Source organism: Peromyscus leucopus, chromosome 19, assembly GCF_004664715.2.
Source record: "Peromyscus leucopus breed LL Stock chromosome 19, UCI_PerLeu_2.1, whole genome shotgun sequence".
Taxonomy (NCBI): Eukaryota; Metazoa; Chordata; class Mammalia; order Rodentia; family Cricetidae; genus Peromyscus; species Peromyscus leucopus.
Genome location: NC_051079.1, coordinates 54,698,532 through 54,717,945, shown reverse-complemented (window position 1 = coordinate 54,717,945; position 19,414 = coordinate 54,698,532). Strand labels below are relative to the sequence as shown.

Below are 19,414 nucleotides of genomic sequence, written 5' to 3'. Positions count from 1 at the left end.
CAGCAGCTGAGGTTCAGAGCAGTAGAAGCAGGAGCTGCGACAGTTCTGGTGCTGGGATGGCATTGCTGGTAAAGTGGATGATTCTGAAGTCAACGATAAACACCAACCTGATAAAAATAGCCTAGGATGAACAGGTTCCACCCGTTCCCCCGCTGTAAAGCACGCAGCAGGCTGTGTGGCCCGCAAGCTGCTTGGCGCAGCTGGGACATAGTTCCTTCCAGGTGTGGCCATCACCAAGGCACAGAACTCTACACAGAGGTTTCGTGAGTCGTCATACAAAAGAGTATTACATTTTGTGGTCTGTACAGTCTAGGAGAGCAACGACAAAAGGAAGATAGGAAAGACTCTGCCCCGCTATCAGGAAGGTGTAGAGGATACCTTTGTTTATAGACAGGATACGATTTGCAGTCACTACTACAATTGGCAGGGTTTCTGCCTAAATGTGAGAGGCTCCGAGAAACACTACCCCAAATGCCCGAGGCTCACAGCAGCGGTGGCTGAAAAGAGTTCCTCTTGCTCTGTTGCTGGCGTGGGTCTACTCTATGCCTTGGGCTAATGCAGGTCAGAAGGGGCAGCTACCTGCTAGCCTTGACCTTTCATAAAGGGAAAAACCAGGAAGAGCCGCAGTGCATGGCACTGTATGGACAGTTTTTGCGATCATGCTTGAGAACTTGAAAACAATGCCTTTCCCCCATTCACCACGCTGCCTTTAGGCCCATCGGCTACCAAAGAATAAATAGGTTCCCACTCAGAGACACTTCACTGCAGTATCTATCTCTTGCGTGAGAGCTGGTAGCTTTGCAGTGATACACATTGGTGGTGGGAGGCCAGTTTTTAGTCCAGTGAAAAACAGAAGCTACAGAGACCAAACCTGGGGGCGGTCAGAGGTAGCCAAAGGCTTGTTGGTCACACGTAGGCATAACCTAGGACAGGACAGAGGGCAGCCCGGTGACACTAAACACTATGCCCTACCATGGCTCGGGGTGGACAGACAGGCAGGCTAGGGAGATACACCGCCTCTGGGGGTGACCAAGAGGGAGGAGAGTCGGCGGTGACGGGGAGGGTGGGCAGCCCTCACAAGAGTTCATACTGCTTGAGGTGCATCCTCTGGATGATGTCCCGACAGTCGTTGAACACTCTGCGGATGTTCTCTGTGTCCACGGCGCAGGTGAAGTGGGGGTAGCAGTAATGTTTGCCGTCGCCCGTGGCAGTGCTGATCCTCTGTAAGAAGAAAGGCTGCGCTCAGGATGGCGGGGCCCAGTGCAGTCCAACGGAAGGACCGCCTAGGGGACACGCTATGTAGGGACCAGGGAGGGCTTGGGCTGACCGGCTTTCACAAACTGTTCGGGTACCGAGCAGGTCCCTGGAGAGAGTTAAACTTCCCTCAGCTCCGGGGCACCGAATCGGAGCTGAGACGGGCTTTGGAGAGAGCAAGGCAGGCTAAGAGTTGCAGAATGGAAATTTCCAGCATGTCTCTGTTGCCCTGGTGGACAGAACTCTGCTAGTGGAAATACATTCTGCCTGTAGGTGTGGTAGCTACTGCAACAAGTGCAGGCCATTGGGGGAGGGGGGCAGGAGCCGACCTCTGACTCAGTTTTCATTCATTTATATCTGTTTTGTGCAAGGGTCTTGCTCTATTGCCCACACCAACCTTGAACTCCACAGCTATAGCCATCCCCCTGCCTCACCATGCAACTCCTGGCCACTTGAAGCAACTAATGTATTTAAGTCTCCACATGTGGTGGGGCTGTGTCTTGGTTATACTTCTGCATTCCCCACACAGGTGACCTTGGCTGGCAGTAGAATGTTGCCTGGTGTGTGTGTGTGTGTGTGTGTGTGTGTGTGTGTGTGTGTATGTGTGTGGTGTGTCTTGGAGAAAAGTTCTTTGCTGTTAACTGTGGGAAGCACAAGATTAATGCCATGGGCCTGTGATCCCAGAAGTAGAGGTGGGAGGAACGTAAGTTAGTGGCCAGCCTGGGCTGCACTGTGATTTTGAGGCCAGCCTGAGCTACACATACTCTTGTCTCAAAAAAAAAAAAAAAAATCAAGGACTGGGATAGAGCTCAGTGGTATAATGCTTGGCTAATATATATAAGGTCCTGAAAAAAACCTAAATAAACAAAAACAACAACAAAAAAAATGTATGGCAAACATGACAAATTGAGGGAGGGGGAGAGGCAGAATTTGGGCAAGTTCATTTTCCTGTCAGCCTCCTGGTGCTCTAGGATGGAGGAAACAGACACCAAGGCTTGACTGTGTGCACTTTAGACTCTGCAGGAGGACTTGCTACTGTTTGGAAGACACGAAAACATTGTGTAGCCCTGTCACCTGGCTACTCCCTTCCAGGGGTCCTGGAAGCTCTCTGGAACTAACTGGGTGAGAGAGCTATCCTCTCTCAAGCCAGTGTGCTCCAGCTCAGGATTTGGGGAAACAGTGGAATCTCGAAGGGATAATTAGCAAACCGCAGAGAGCAAGGTAACCATACAGTGGTAGGACACAGAAGGGCAACAGAACTGCTTACCAAAAACAGATCTCGGATAAAGAACTTGGCTCTGGTGACTTTGGGATCTTCTCCCGCATCTGGTGTTGCTGTTGAAATTAAAAATGAAATTTCATTTAACTGGCAGGAAGCAAAGATACAGAAGTCTGGCAGAGCAGAAGGAGTCAACTACATAGGGCTGTGTCTGCTCATGCTATTAACATACATGTATGACAGGGCAAAAATTAAATGTAATGTTCCTTTCCTTCTCTCAAAGCATTTTAATTCTCATAGAGTTCTGAGAAAAGATACATAATCTTCTGGTTTGAGTGTGTGTATATTCTCATATTGTCTTCCTCATTGAAGCATCAACAGGTGGGATGACTCTGTAGTGGGTAGCCAGTCCAGCTTTCATCTGGAAGTTCCAACCCCCATTGAGGCTTCGGTAACTGTCACAGCCTACAAGGCAGAGCCAATAGAGGATCCCTGAAGACCCAAAATCCAGATGGGCCAGCTCTCTTGGTTCCTGGATCCTGGACGCTGGAAGTAGACTGAACAGAGTCCTCCAGAGAACACTGCCCGACTGCGCTTCACCTTTCCCAGACCCTGTTACCTATCCCTTCACTTGTAAGTTACCCCACAAAATAAACCTCCCTTTTAACTACATGGAGTTGCCTTGATATTTAAACCAATATGACTCCGTTACCAGGGCTCTGCCATGAGAAGTGGGATTCAGCACTCATATAAAAGAAACCTGAAAGAGATTGTTCATGTCTTCCACCGGTTAAGGACACAGAACTCAGTGAAGAGAGAGTTAGCCCCACCAGACTCCAAATCTGGTGTCCTGCTTCTGGATTTCTCAGCCTCCAGAACACTTTCGTTGTTTATAAATCACCCTGCCTAAGGAATTTTGTTATAGCAACCCAAACAGACATACTGTGGAGCAGTCTTTGTACACAGTAAATATGTATTGCTGTCATCGTCAATAAAAAGCTGATTGCCCAATAGCTGGGCAGAGACAGCCTGACACTGGGAGAGGAAGGGCGGAGTGAGGAGTCCCCAGTCAGATGTAGAGGGAGCAGGAGATGAACGTGCCATGTTAATAAAGGTACCGCCATATGGCAGAGCATAAATAAGGAATATGGGTTAACTTAAAATGTAAGAGCTAGTTAGGAATAAGCCTGAGCTATTGGCCGAGCATTTATAATTGGTATAAGCCTCAGTGTGTTTATTTGAGAGCAGCTGTGGGACAGGAAAACTCAGCCAACACTAACAGGTTAGGGCAAGTAATACCTGCTCAAGAAAGCATCTAACTGAATCCTGAGAAGCTGAGACCCCCTCCATCTTCCACTTCCTCTTCCAAGCTATGGTAGAGAGGAAGGCTGTGCTGACTGGGATGCTCTCGGCTTTTTAAACATCAGTCTTGTAGGAGGACTCTCTTCTAGCTACTGCAGACTCTGGTTGGGGGCTCTGGGAAGTCCCCTGCAGCAGACAGACCCTTTGGCTATCAACCCAAGTATGCCCTGGAACCTCAGGGTCTGGTGATGTCTCCACCTCTAGCCATACTCTGGTCATTCATCTGCTGGGAACTGGGCACTAGTTTTTTTGAGGGATAAATTATAGACTAAACTATATATATTTCAAATGTATGCTTTGATACATTTTGACATGGATTGGCTATTGATAATTATCAAATTATCACTGTCAACAAAATAATGAGTGATCAAAATAACCATGTATCCAACACCATCGGAAGTGCCCCTATTTCCCTCTGCACCCCATTCTTCCCATTCCCAATCGAACAAGTATGATTCTGGCACTACAGTCTCTGCATTTCTTATACTTTACACAACCTGAAGTCTTCTTGGCTTGGATTCTTTCGTTCTGTGTAATTCCTGAGCATTGCACCCATGCTGCATGGATCTACACTTTCTTGCTGTCTAAGTCAGACTTGAGGATCACCAAGCTGGATGGTGAGTCTAGGCTACCAGCAGTCATTACCCATGCCAGGGAGGGATGGGTGCCCTGGGGTCACAGACAGACTGGACACATGGTACCAGGTGAGTACCAGTCATTGAGTTGGCACTGTGGCTAGAACCAAGGTCCCTTCAGCTGTCTCGATGAATCACTTCAGTGTTCCTTTGCTGGGAAGCTCCATCTCCTCATGCAGAGGTAGGTGCCATTGGGGTTGGTGCTCTTTGAAAGATGGCTGTGCCAGAACTGAAGTGCTCAGGGAAGGCAAGTAAACACACACACACACACACACACACACACACACACACACACACACACACCGCCATGGAGGCGAAGCCAGAAACTGAGTCACTGAAAGGATGGGGGTAAGGTCAAGACCACACCTGGAGAGGTGATGCTTGGAGAAGGCTCCACAGAACTCAGCTGTTGCCTGGACTAGGGCCAGTGAGACACACGCAGTATCCTGGGAAGATGGAAGAGCCAGCCACGGCAACTGCAGCCAGGCCTGTTCAGCTTTTCCAAGAGCCCTGGCTCAGCCTGGGATGGAACTAGGCAGACCGGGAGGTGAGATCTGAGTACGCTCTGACCACAAAAGAGCCTGTAGCTGAGTGTGGTGGTGCACTTCTTTAATCCCAGTACTGGGGAGACAGGGGCAGGCAGGTGTGTGTGCTCGTGCGTGCGTGCGTGCGTGCGTGCGTGCGTGTGTGTGTGTGTGTGTGTGTGTGTGTGTATGTGTGTGTGTGAGTTTGTCTTTGAGTTCAAGGCCTACAAAGTGAATTTCAGGTCAGTCAAAGTTACACGGTAGGGCACTGTCTTCAAAAAACAAAACAAGAACCAACCTCCAAACTAACCAATCAGGCACATAAAACAGAAACAAAGTGGCGGCAGGCCGGGCTGGTTACAATGTAACAGCACATGCTCTGGCCGCCAGGCCGCTCGAGTTCACAGCAAAGGAGAGGCTGTTCCATAGAACAGGGGAGCTGTCCTCCAGGCCCTTTCCCGGCACCTGCTGATTCTCACAGGGAATGGTCCCGTGATGCTCAGGGTTTTCCTAGGAGTGCACAAAAGCCAGGACTTTGGGATGGTAGGTAGAGGAGACAAAAGGGGACACAAGTCTGAGGTTTCTCTGTCCTCCATAGCGGTAAGAACTGCGGGCCCAACTCCGACTCCAGTTTCTAGAAGCATCCCTTTCGTTTGGGCTTTGTTTAGCTCCTGGCCTCACATTTTTTAGAAGTGATCTTACTTCCCCTTTAGCAAATGGCTCCTAAAAATGCCCAGTGGCTTAACACACACGGAAAACTGAGGGCAAATCGGACATGGATGACAAGCTCCGGTTTCCCTTCCTCACCTTAGCACTGGGCCCTCCATCTCAGGAGGCTGGTGGAGCTGGCCACCAGTGGGGGCCACCAGTGTTGCCACCAAGGGTCATGTAAGCCACAGGAGTGGCTGACAGCAAGGCTTGGACACCAGGGGATGGAGGCCTGTCTTGTCTTCCCAGCTCTACCTATGTGGCCTGGAGCAGGCTGCATCACCTCTTGTCCTACGGCAGTGGTTCTCAACCTTCCTCACGCTGTGACCCTCAGCATGTTCTCAACAGTTCCATTCATGCGGTGGTGACCCCCAGCCATAACATTATTTCACTGCTACTTCATAGCTGTCAGTTTGCTACTGTTATGACTCTCAATATAAATATCTGATATGCACCCTGAAGGGGTCATGACCCACAGGTTGAGAATCACTGTTCTATAAAAAAAATTATAGAAGCCACCACCTATGGTTACTGTATGGGGTTTGAATGATGTGCTGGTCACAACAGACCCAGCTGGTGGTATGAGAGAAGTTACTTGGTATGACACAGTCACTTACTCAAACAGCCCTTCTTTATGTGGCCCGTCTTTACTAGAAAATCAAACTCTGAACCATTTACAAGTAGAATCCTAAGGAGGGCATTTGAATACCGACCAAGCATCCCTATTCTGAACACATAACATCTCAAATATCCCACATCTGCTAATCTCTTATATACTGACATTATACCACAGACAGAAACTTCTTCTTTTTTTTTTTTTTTTTTTTTTTTTGTTTTTTGAGACAGGGTTTCTCTGTGTAGCTTTGTGCCTTTCCTGCAACTCACTCTGTAGCCCAGGCTGGCCTCGAAACTCACAGAGATCCACTTGGCTCTGCCTTCCAAGTGCTGGGATTAAAGGCGTGCACCACCAATGCTTGGTCTGAATTTTTTAAGTTTTAATTTTATATGCATTGGTGTTTTGCCTGCATATGGCTGTGTGACAGTGTTGGACCCCCTGGAGCTGGAATTATAGACAGTTGTGAGCTGCCATGTGGATACTGGGAGTTGAACCCAGGTCCTTTGGAAGAGCAGCCAGTGCTCTTAACCACTGAGTCATCTCTCCAGCCCCGACAGAAACTTCTATAGCTGACTTCATGTCACAGGCCCGTGACAGGTGCACACAAATATATTCTAACATTCAATGATTTGTTTTGAATGAAATATGGGTCACATCTCCCAGATAAGCAAACATTCCAAAATTCAAAAAAACCCTAAGCTCCCTGACACTTTTGGTCCTGTGCAATTTGGACAGGGTTACTCACTCTGTACCCCAGTACTTTGGGGGTGGGGTGGGGCAGAGAGGATGGTTTAATCTGAGGCCATTTCTTAGATTCACTAGACTTACAGTTACAGGGCTATGGGAAAAGAACAGTTGACTCTTTCAATCGTAAGCGAGACTGTGTTTTGAAACCTTACCATCTTCCGGGACAGTGTAATTGGCATACTCTGGGAAATAGTCTTCAATTTTTGATTTCCCTGCCAAGACCTTTTCTGCCAGCATATCTTGCTTGTTCAAGAACAGGATGATAGAAATGGTCCGCAACCACCTAGAGAGAACAAAAATCCACGCTGATTTCACAATGCCGGCGTGTGAAAGCACCGTCACAACCACGCTGCCAGACTGAAAGGGAAACTCAGAGGATGCAGCTCAGTGGCCGGTGCTTGCCCAGTCTGAGGCCCTGCTTTCACCCCCACCCTCAGCTCTGCAAGACCGGCAAAAAAAAAAAAAAAAAAAAAAAAAAAAAAAAAGTTGTGTGGGGGGAGTGGGCCAAGACCGGCATCTTCCGGAAGTGGACTCACTATCATTTGATACACCATTATTTGCACTCTTATACCATCAGTGACAAAGCCCCACCCCACCCCCCAACACGGCAGTTCACTCTTTCCTTGATGAACTTCTGTGGGGACGTACACATTTATGGTAATAAAGCAGAGATCTAGGCATGTAATGAATACACTTGGACTCTTGTGATATAATTTTGGGGTCTAATGGGCCAGAAAACTCCAATGGGAGAAGTTAAAATGTTACTCAAGCACCAAATGACTCATTAGCCAATCAGGAGGAGCTTAATTAGCAGCCAGTCTTCCTTGGTCTTACCTCCTCTTAGCACGGGGGTTGGGGGGGGGAAGAGGTAGGATGGGGAGGGAGGGCAGAAGTAGACTCCCCTCATGTGATATGAGAAGCTAAAGGAATGAGGCCCAGGAATAGGGTGGTGAGGTAAGAAAAGCTGAAGTCTAGCCAAAAGGAACTTAGCTGCCAAATAAACAAAGCCCTCTGAAATCCTAGGAGGTCCCAGGGATCAGCCCACAGGACTCTGACTACAAATGTAAATGCCACCCATCTCTCCCTCAGGTGCTGCTTTTTTTTTTTTTTTTTAATTATGTAGACTTTCTAGATACTATACAAACAAGCTTAAGTTATAGAAAATATACATATAATCAAATGCATTATATCAAATGACAATTACTATTAGGTTTTTATAATTTTATGCCTAGATTTTTTTATACTCATGCATATTTATAAATAAAGACAAAATTAGAATCTTTTTTTTTTTCAGTATTGGGGATTAGATCCAGGGATTTGTGCACAGAGTACTGGGATCTTCCAGGGTCCCCTGGAAGAGCAGCTAGTACTTTTAACCACATAACCATCTCTCCAGACTCATACAAATAATCTTCAAGGTCAACTTTTATTTTCTATACTCCTTAGTGGTGTTTTTTCCTTAATAATTAATGAGAACCTGGTTTTTTAACAGCATGAGTCTGCAGGAGAGTGTGTGTGTTGAACATTCCTTCCTGACATAATCACGTCTGCTCCCTTGGGATTGTGGGAGTATCATGTGTCTGTGCTACAGCTTTGAGTGGTACAGATTGAAGAGACCATCTAGTTACCAGAGAACATTCTAAACTGGGTTCTTACCAACTAGGCATGGTGGTATATATTTGTAATTCAAGTACCTCACGAGGCTGAGAATAGAGGATTGAGAGTTTGAGGCCAGCCTGGGTAATGTAGGGAGACACCAGGCCAAGATAAGCAAATAAAACAAATTTTGAATTCAAAATATAACCTGAGACTTTTATAACAGATTTAAATAGTCCTTACCAAGCACCTATAAGATCTCCAAAGAATATTTTCCATGTTAAGTATGTCTATCAGATGGGATGAAAGGCTTATTAAAATTTAGGATTTACATGTGTGTGTGTGTGTGTGTGTGTGTGTGTGTGTGTGTGTGTGTGTGTGTGTGTTTGTGCACATGTGTGAGCAGGAACCAGTGGAAGCCAGAGGATGATATCTAAATATTTTCCAAAATCATTCTCTGTTGTAGAATATTATTTTAAGATGTGTTACTTTTGTTCATGTTGCATTTGTTTAACTCTGTGAAGCTGTGTTACTGTGCCTGTCTAAAACACCTGATGGTCTAATAAAGAACTGAATGAATAGCAAGGCAGGAGAAAAGACAGGCAGGGCTTGGCAGGCAGAGAAATGTAGGAAGAAAGAAGTAGCCAGAGAAGGAGGAGGAGATCAGAGGCCAGCCACTCAGCAATGGAGTAAGAAAGAAAGAAAGATATACAGAAATAGAGAAAGGTAAAAGCCCAGATGCAAAAGACAGTTGGGATAATTTAAGTTAAGAAAAGCTGGCTAGAAATAAGCCAATCTAAGGCTGGGCATTTATAAGTAAGAATAAGTCTCCATGTGTGATTTATTTGGGCGCTGTGTGGCGGGCCCCCAAAAGAAAAAAACCACCAACATTTTCTGCTTAGATTTGAGACAGGGTCTCTCCTTTGAGCGGGAGTTTGTCGTTTTGGCTAGGCTGGATGGCCAGTGAGGCCCAGGGATCTGCATGTCTCCAGCTCCCTATTTTTAGGTTATAGGTGCTCATTGTGACGTACAGCTCTTTTATTTATATCAGGCTATGTAGCCCAGGCTGGCCTTGAACTCCGATCCACTTGATTTAACCTTCCTAATGTTAGGTGTACAGATGTGTGCTGACACACTTGGCTAAAGTGGGTACTTTTAGCAAAAACAGTAACAACAACAAAACAAAACATCTGTAGTCTTCTGAATGTATTTTTGATAAAAGGTCTGGGATCCAGTGGCGAGTCTGAATTGACTTATCACCTGTTATTCCAGATGCTTTCGAACAGGTCCAGTGATTCCCTCAGTCTGTTGGTGTTGTTGTCCTCTCGGATCACCATGTTGTAGCTACTGCAGGCTGCCACATAAATGATGGCAGTGACATCTGGGTTGGGCACAGAGGGAAAGGGAAGCGTCTTAGATGGACAATGGCAGTTTTTCTGGGATTATGACGGCTCAGGTCCCAGGGATTGTATCTAGAATGACTTGAATATAGGTCATATGCACAGCTGAGCATTGCTGCAACTTGACCAAGGGTCTACCTAAAAGGTACCTGGAAATGTGGGATGCTTAAATTCTCTATGAGATTCATATTTAAGGAAGGAACATGGTTATTCACTTTACATGTTATGTTTACCATGTTATCCTTTGCATATCGATTAGAGTTTGACTAAAGCACAGCTAGACCGTGGTGGGAGCCAGCACCCAGCCCTCTACGGAGCATGCAAATCACCATTAAAGCACTGGATCCATTTTCTTCTCTCATCCCTCTGGCCACCAACATCAAACATGCTGTGGAAGAGAAACAGGGACGCCGATTATTCGGGGAAACTGGGGTAAAGGGCGCATGTTGTTTTTTACCCTTCTCCTCTGCGGTCAGAATGGTCAGCTGCTCATGATGCACCTCATGTGTCTTAGCCCTTGACCTTGAGCTACAAGTTATGCAGCCTCTCCCAGCTTCAGCTCTTCCTCTTTCATGCTACACTGTGGTTGTAGGAGTTAACAGCTGGCATGGTGTCTAGGGGCATATAGTAGGTGTCTAATAAATGCAGTGGTTTCTAGTTCATACCACATCTTGTACCAAAGTGCATGCTAAGTCTGTGCTGGGGCAGGTCCTTCTGATAAATTGTCTCAGCACTAGAAGACTGTCTCCCCTGGGGAAGTGGGAGGGCTTCCTTCGGATCCAGCTACATCCACAGCCCTCTAGTCACCATGTACGTCTGTCCAGTACCAGGCAGGAGGTCTGTCACCTGCATTCAGGCAGATGATACAGCCCTCCGTGAGGCTCTTCAATTTTCTGATTCAAGAACCCAAACAGTTTTCTGTCTGAGTTTCTCTGCAGCTCATTGGGTGGACCCTGGCCCCCCCCCTTCTCACTCTGCCCTGCTCAGTGCTCCCCTTTCCTGGAGCTGTGTCTCCCTGTGGGTGAGCTTCTCAGTGCCCTTGCTAGAGTCCAGCCTCACACGGCCTGTCCTGAATCCTCATTCCAACCCCTTTAGCCTCAAGGCCTTGTGGCTGCCATTCTGTCCAGAGGCTGGCACCAGGCTGGGCGTCCCTCCACTATTCCTGTCACGGGACACACTCTTAGCAGTGTACTCACTGAAAGTTCACTTTGTCAACTTGGAATCGTGTCTCGAAAATTCCTGAAGTCAGCACTCTGCATCTGAGGAGGTCCTGGAAGAAGAAAGAAGTGAGGTGTGCCCTGACCTAAGCGTGGTAACCAAGAAAGGACAAGGTCTATTGTAACAAAGAGGAGCAATTAAAATGCAGACGTAGAAACCCCCCAGTTAATCAGTTGGGCCCTTCACACAGTAACTGTGTCTGCATGCCTCTCGAGACTTTTAGGAAGTGATTCATGCCCATGTCTTGCTGGTACATGGCAGCCAAACCTCATTGCACAGTGTTCAGGCACAGAGCCTGGCCTGTGCCTTGTGGCTACATCTGGAAGTCTCTGCTGGGAAGGGTCGGTAGGAAGCTTAACTCTCTTTCATAAGTCAGGGATCTCAGGGCTGGAAGCCACTTCACTTCAGTGGGTTTGTTGTCTCTTCCTTGCACAGTTCTGCTCTCTCCAGGTGGAGAGAGCATTATGCTCTTTACCCATCAGCCACTCTGGAAGATGATCGATGTTTCTGCTGTTTTACAATCACATCATCACACCTGCGTAGGTCACCTTTGAGGAGTTCTCTTAATGTCAGAGGGCCCAGGTTACATCGTAGGAAGTATTTTTATTAGCATATATTAGTTATAGAGTATGACACGTTTGTACATGTATAGAATTTATTTTGAGCCTGTTCCCTTTTCTCCTATTACTTTCCCTCCTTCCAATGCCACTTTCTCTCTCCAACTGGTCCCTTCTAGTTTTTTTTTTTTTTTTTTTTTTGGTTTTTCGAGACAGGTTTCTCTGTGTAGCTTTGGAGCCTTTCCTGGAACTCACTCTGTAGACCAAGCTGGCCTCGAACTCACAGAGATCCGCCTGCCTCTGCCTCCCGGGTGCTGGGATTAAAGGTGTGCGCCACCACCGCCCAGCTGTTTTTTTTTTTTTTTTTTTAAATCAGGGTTGCTTGCAGGAGCATGCGTGAAGGGTTATTTATAGGAGTAGAGAAAAACGGCTCTACCTTCCCCAGAAATCATTGACTGCCCCAGAAACCTCCTGAGCCTCATGCTGGATGATTTTTTTTAAGCTATCTGAGTCAGCCATAAAGAGAACCTTCCATCTCCAGGGGGCACAGAGGAAAGGGAGCCTCCATGTGGTTCAAGTCCCAGGCCCCAGGGGTTGCAAGTGCTCGGGGTACATTAGGAGGACTAGTTTGCATGAACTAACTTAGGTGGGGGTTTACTGGCTCTTTTTTCTCCTTTTACTTTCTTTCCATTCATTTCTTCTTTCTGTCTGGCTCAATCTAAGGGACACACTTGCGGCACACCTGGAGATGTGCTATGGTTACCTGGGGTTCAAGCCTGGAGTCCAAAGCAGAAAGGACTCAGTGTACTACAGGGAAGTGAAAGCCTGGCTTTCTCACTCATGGTCCTAGGAAGCCTGGGAATCCATGCTCCTCCTCTGCATGGGATCTTCCTTCCATACTGGCAAGGACTTGACTAGGCGCCACAGCACAAGACAGGGGACTGAGGACTCAGAACTTGGTGGCCGGGCCAGTGTGAGGGGCAGCATGGCAAGGTGCAAGAGACAGTGATTATGAGTAGGTTTTCCCTGAATCTTCTAAATTACCACGGGACGCTCCTGGCAGACTATCTCAGAAGCTTCCGATGGCTTTACTTTCACATACCTGGTCTGTGGGTGTGTAGTCAACCAGACTGACGCTGTCAATCCTTTCCAGGAAGCTGCAAGGAAAGCCAGGACAAGGTCAGACTAGTTCTCCAGTCCTTTATCCCAGGGCCCTGGCTGCGTTAATGGGGCATTTGCAAAGTGACAGTGAGGACAGGCCCAGGTGCTGCTGTGTGTCTGTCTCAAGGGGAGGCCAAGGCCTGCATTTGGTTTGACTTTGACATTCTGTTCTTTTGTCTCTGTTTTCCTTCCTCCTCTCCCTCTTCTCCAGTCCTGGAAGGCTGGAAGAAGTGGCTGCTTGGAAACTGGGAGGGGGAATGAAGCCCCTTCCCATGGCCAAGCTGGTAGGAAAAAGAATTGTAATACATGTTAAGACAAAATGTTAATATAAACCAGAAAGCAACAACTGTCCTAAATAGGAACAAAAATATAATAGGTGCATGAAAGTCTGAGTGTGCGTGAGTATGACTATATATTGTATTTATGTTTGCATGTTTGTGAGAATAAGAGTGTGTGAATGAGAAGATGTCCGTGTGAACAATGGTGTGAGGGTGTGGAAGGATGGTCGTGAGTGTGTGCAGGCAAGACAGAGTAGGTGCAGATTTCATCGGCACAGGCCCAGCAGCAGCTCTCAGTGTAAGTCAGTTCAAGAACAGGACCACCAGACCTGTGCGGGGTGTGGCAGGTGAGTCAACATGGGCCTTCTTTTAAGTCTTTCCTGTTCCTAGGTAGCAGGTCACCTGCTCCTCCTGCTCTCAGAGGTAAGACCCTGTTTCAGACAGCACCCATTGTCATGAGGCCTGGCTTTTCAGGTCCCAGGAGCACTTGTCACACATTGACATTATTTATTTCTTTTCTGTCAAGAAGCGTAGGACCCAGAGTGCAGGTCTTTGTCTCGGAGACTCTGGGGTCCCCAACACTCAGCGCAGTGCCCAGTCCTTAGGAAACATCCATGGAAGGAACACACACCCAACTCCTCCCTCAGCTGAGAGAGTAAGGTCCCTGACGGGAAGGGCTGGAAGGAGCTAGAAATTAAATATGAGGCTGGTGGCTGGAGCCAGTTAGCTTAGGAAGCGACCAATTTAAAAACGGTGCACACAGGGTGGAGCAGGTGGGTGAATATACTTGGATGATAATGATTCCAAGGAGCAAGAGTGAAATATGGCTGACAGAAAGTACATATGAGGTTCTTGAGGGATGTAATTAAACACTGCCTTCCAGAGGAAGTGGTGGGAGGGAAGTGGTGGGAACCTTCCTGAAGCCTCTTCAGGCTGTGAGACTGAGGTGTCAACGAAGAGAGGCAAAGCCACCTCGGTCCTCCCCTGCTCACTCTCCTCTCCAAGGTGCTTTCCAAAATCCTGTCCAGCTCTGACCCTTAGCCTCGATCCAAGCAGCCTGCAGAAGTACTTCTTCAAGCTGGGGCTTGTACCTAACTGGACAGATGTCTTAGGAAGCTTTTCCAGAGTTGTGACATCCTCCTTAAGGGGGATGTTTCGTGTGAAGCAGAAAACACTGGGCCATCCAAGAATGTCCCCTACAAATGTCCCTTTGTAGTTCAGAAGGCCACACAGAGCTGTACAACCACAGAAAACTCCAACTGTAAAAAAAACCACTGTGTTAAGGAGGACTGAGCCTGGTGCTGTTTGTAATCTCAGTTGCTAGGGAGGCTGTGCCAGAGGCATTCCAAGATCAAGGCTTGCCTGAGCTACAAAGTGGGTTCAAGGCCAGCTTGGAAACTTAGTGAGATTCTGTCTCAAATTAAAAAGTGGGGGGTTAAGGGGGAGAGGAAAGACTGGGGATACAGCTCAGTGGTAAATGTTCGTGTAGTGTGTATGAGGCTCTGGGTTTAAACCCCAGCACATAAAACAAACAAGGCCTCCCCGCCCCACCAACTGGCTTTGTTATTTTTCAGTTTTTCCAGCGACAGCTTAAGTTATGAATGGTGGCGGGAGGGTTTTTAACTACAGTAACTCAAAAGTTGGTGGCCATGAAGATGGTCAAGAAGTGGGATCAAGCTAGGACAAGGACAGTCGTGGAGAGGTTGTTGGGGATCTTTTGTAATTATACTGCTGCATCTGAGAAAACCCACCGACTACCTGTCATCAATCCACATTTGAAATAATTTTTTTGTGGAAAAAAAAAAGAGCAAGCTATAACTGTTGAGGGACGTAAGAAATACTCCTCTGAATCATACTTACCTCCAAGATAAAAGTACTGATGAATAAAAATATCCACATGGTAAAAATAGTACCAGGGCTTAGGCCTGTGCTCATTGTACCGACGTAAACAGTCTGCCTGTGGTCACCCGGGGACTCTGAGTACTGTCACCTACAAGCGATGTTATGAATCTGAGACATTCCCAGGAGCCTACTGTATGACCAGATTCTGTCTGGTTTGCTCCCCACTGGCCTCAGAATGTTATTGTAGAAAATGAACTTGGGGAAACTGGGCAGATAGTTTATTAGACCAGGAAGTGGAAGGAGGAAAGAAAAGAAAGGAATAGGCCCATCACCAGTTTGCTTAATGTCCCCTGCTTTGTAGATTTTGCTGAGAGTTTTGAGGTATTTTTTGACAGCAAACGCCCCCAGGAGGATGTTGTATGTATTGCAGAGAAATCCTTCACTAGTGATTACATATAGACTGGGTTAACAAGGTCACCAGACCAGACTAGTGTTCCCCCGCCCCGTAGCCCCAATTAAAGGCAGTAGAAAGAACAGTTCTGGTTAGAATGTTCTCCAATTACACACATCTGGGGCCCTGCACTAAAATGAACTAATAGAGGAAAGTTGAGTTTGCACATCAGACTCCCCCCACCCCATTAATTCTAAAACCCAGCTTAGAAAAGATCCAGAGTAAGAATACCAAGGCTCCCAGGAATATTCAAGAAGTTGCCAAGCTACCAAGATAAAAATTTAGGTTTGAGGACAACTTTTGAAAAACAGCATGCTCTCTGAACCAAATCTACTTCTGAGTTCTCCTGTCCCCCAGCCCGTGTGGTGCTGAGGATCTGGCCCAGGGTCTCCAGGATGCTCCATATACACTCTATGCTGAGATCCATACTCACATGTAACGATACATCCTTTAAAATACATTCATCCAGTTTCCATGATTTAAAAATCAATTTTAAAAGTGAGGAAATAATTCATGGGCCTGTAGTGTTTGAAAATAATGTTTATGATTCATAAAAATGTACATTTATAAAGTATGAAATGAACATATTTTAAGAAAGTTTAAGCATATATAGCATTGTTCAATCTCACAAAATATATTTTGATGGAAATATTTGCAGTATAAAAGGGTCTTCAATTTACCAAGGAGTCAATACTAAGCTATTTTTTCAAAATTGTGTAATTAATCAAGGTTTTCCAGTCTAAGCTTTTCCAGTCTAAAGGATGAAGGCACAGGTTTTATTGACGCACGCCTGACTCAGCACAACTGTGTATATGAGGAAAACATGTCTGGTAAAGGTCCTTTGAGAGGAAACTAGGCGGTTAAGGTGTCCCTTAGAGCACTTATCAAAAAAAAAGTTTAAGTATGTACACACACACACACACACACACACACACACACACACACACACACAGCTTTAGTACTCATCTGTGCAGGCTTGCACTTGTTTTCATTAACACTCAGTCACATGGGAAATCACACTATAATGGATTTTTCAAAGAGTTCTGTAGAGGTTCTATTTTTGTCTGAAATATTGGAATTCTCTTAATAGAAAAAAAAAAACCAGGAAAAGGGGAAATGAAATAAAACAAACTTTGTAAGCATTTAACTGAGGTTAAGTATGTGCCAAGCAAACACTTGTTCTGTGTTTGGAGGCCGGGAGAAAACGGGAGGTGCTTTGCTTCCACCAGAGGAAAACAGGAAGGGGAGGGTGGTGGAGGCTTCCAGTCTCTCTCTCTTTCCTTCTAATCCCAGCTCACTCCTGGGTCCTAGACTTGAAGCTGGCTAAATGTACATTTAAGCTTTGCAGATCTACAGCATTAACTTATGCTTTTTGAGGTTTTAAAAGAGTTGCTGCTTTAAGACAAAATAATACATACAAATAACTAGAACTTAAAAAGGCTGTTCTAATTTTATTTATATTTTTGGTTATTAAATAAAAACAAAACCTATAGTGACATAGTTCCAGGATTTACCTGGACCAAATTGGCAGTTCTTTGGCAATGTTAGGCGTGTAATAGGACTGCCATGGTGATGAACATTATTTTGATCAGAAGTCAATAAAGATTGCCTTTCATTAGCAAACAACTAGAAATTATAAATGTTAAGCCTTAAGAATTCTTGGTAAATTAGAATATAAATGAACAAATTTTAATTTTTCCTGGTAATAAACTATGTGGTATTTTTTTCCCAGTTATACACACACCATTATTATATGAACTAACAGGATTTAAAACGAGTATTTTCAAAAATCTTCTAAGGTAACTTTAGTATAAGTTATGAGAATAAATTAATAGTCAATTATAGTCTTTCTTTGATAGCAAAAAACAAAGAAAATCAAATGATATACAGAAAGAGTATTTCCCACTGAATAAGTTGAACAAAGTGTTTACAAATTTCTAAGTACCCATTCCTCCTGAATTTTTTGTACCACTTGTCAGTCTATGTATCATCAACCACACTAAAAATAAACTTCAATCTGATGATTCTAAGTGAAAACGGAATACATGAGGACTAGAGTTCTGCCGATTTTTCTAGATTCATATACAGCAAATTAACCGGTTTCGTTAAAAGGCGGCTATAAAAAATACACATCATCATAAGCTATAAAGAACTTTAAAATCCAGTTAGAGGTGGAGGAAAACTGGAATTCCTTATCCTATCTGGAGAGGGTTGTAAACCCAAAGGTTTTTAGAAGGAAGAGTGTTCGGTATTCTGGCACAATTCTAGGGCACCCCTCTAAAACACAGGAGAGCGCGTCAAAAGTAAACCTCGGACAGCTTCTGCAGTCAGACTTGATCCCGAAGGCGGGCCAGTCTCTGGGACAGTTCATCCTGCTCAGCCGAAGCCACGCTCATTCCCACGGAACCGGTCTGGCCCTGCGGCAGCTCCATGTTGAGGTCGAGGCCCGCCTCATCAGCCATTTCCTGGAGCAGCATATCCACCTGGTTCTGGGGAGTGGTCAGCGTCGTCGTACTGCTCATCGTGTCTTCCATTTGCTGCGTCTGGACGTCCAGGGTCTCAAACTGGTGCTCGAATTTGTCCATCAAGGCAGAGATCTTCTCCAGATTCATGGTCTTCAACGTCGCATCCATCGACTTAACCACACCGGCCATGGACTTGGTCACTTTGCCCATCGTTACCGCGGTCTGGACTCGGGCAGCCACCGCATCCACCCGCGCACTCATTCTCAAGAAATTCACCCCTTGGTTCTTCTGGCGGATGGCGTTTTCGGCGTGTATCCTCGCGACTTCCATGTTGCCCTTCTGAATGGCCTTTTTAATTTTGGCCTTTTCGGCCTTTTCCTCCTTGTCGCATTTTTTGGCACTCCTGTTCAGTTCTTTGGCCGCGAACTTCAGGTTGAACAGGTGTTTCTCCATGTTGGACAAGGTTGTGCGGCTTCTGCGGAGTGGGCCGGGGCGAAGCAAGCAGAGACACCGGCTCCAGGAGGTCCGCTCCCAGCCGGCGCTCCTTTGTTTTGATCCCACTTCCTGTACCTACGGCGCGGCGGCGCAGACAGTGACGTCAAACTCGGCGCCGGGTGGGGCCCGCTGGAGAAGGACCGGGCCTAGGGGAGGGCGGAGCCGGGGGGCGGTGCCCGAGTGACGGACAGCGCCAGGCCCCGCCCACCCAGGCTCCCGTGCCTTCGTTGCTGGAGTTTACCTGACTGTGTCTTTCCCGACGTTCCGCTTAGTTTCTAAAGCAGCAAAACTAGGAGCAAACTCATAAAGCCAGCGCTCACAGGCGCTTTATTTTTGGGGGAGTGTAGCTACAGAAGAAGACGGGATGTGTCCAGACCTGCATGTAAAAAAAATATCCCGGCGCCGGGCGATGGTGGCGCACACCTTTAATCCCAGCACTCAGGAGGCAGAGCCAGGCGGATCTCTGTGAGTTCGAGTCCAGCCTGGGCTACAGAATGAATTCCAGGAAAGGTGCCAAAGCTACACAGAGAAACCCTGTCTCGAAAAACAAAACAAAACAAACAAACAAAAAAATCCAGGCTCCAGCAAGGGAGGAGTGTTTGGGCGCTGCGCTAAAATGCTGTAAAGTAGCAAGACCCCTTCCCTCCTCTCTTTTTTTTTTTTTTTTTTTTTTTGGTTTTTCGAGACAGGGTTTCTCTGTGTAGCTTTGCGCCTTTCCTGGAACTCACTTGGTAGCCCAGGCTGGCCTCGAACTCACAGAAATCCGCCTGGCTCTGCCTCCCGAGTGCTGGGATTTAAGGCGTGCACCACCACCGCCCGGCTCCCTTCTCCTCTTTATGCACAAAGGGAACCTCCACTTTCTCAGGGAACCCGAATCCATTCCTGG

At 46.5% G+C, this 19,414-nt stretch overlaps 2 protein-coding genes across 2 annotated transcripts in view; both read right to left on the bottom strand.

Moving 5' to 3' along the window:
• Positions 1 to 361: 361 nt before the first annotated feature.
• The window catches only part of Gnal (G protein subunit alpha L), a 124,860-nt gene continuing 105,807 nt past the window's right edge, over positions 362 to 19,414 (bottom strand). The window contains 7 exon segments of the mRNA XM_028856207.2: positions 362 to 1,221; positions 2,522 to 2,589; positions 7,218 to 7,348; positions 9,922 to 10,042; positions 10,391 to 10,449; positions 11,258 to 11,331; positions 12,939 to 12,993. Of these exon segments, the coding sequence (XP_028712040.1) occupies positions 1,075 to 1,221; positions 2,522 to 2,589; positions 7,218 to 7,348; positions 9,922 to 10,042; positions 10,391 to 10,449; positions 11,258 to 11,331; positions 12,939 to 12,993 (655 nt within the window). The 3' untranslated portion in view covers positions 362 to 1,074.
• Positions 16,654 to 18,634, bottom strand: Chmp1b (charged multivesicular body protein 1B). The gene has a single exon (XM_028856211.2). The coding sequence runs from the start codon at positions 18,484 to 18,486 to the stop codon at positions 17,896 to 17,898; it is 591 nt and encodes a 196-aa protein (XP_028712044.1). The 5' UTR covers positions 18,487 to 18,634; the 3' UTR covers positions 16,654 to 17,895.

Excerpts from the sequence above, each read along its gene's own strand:
- Chmp1b (XM_028856211.2), bottom strand. The coding sequence starts at position 18,486 with ATGGAGAAACACCTGTTCAACCTGAAGTTCGCGGCCAAAGAACTGAAC.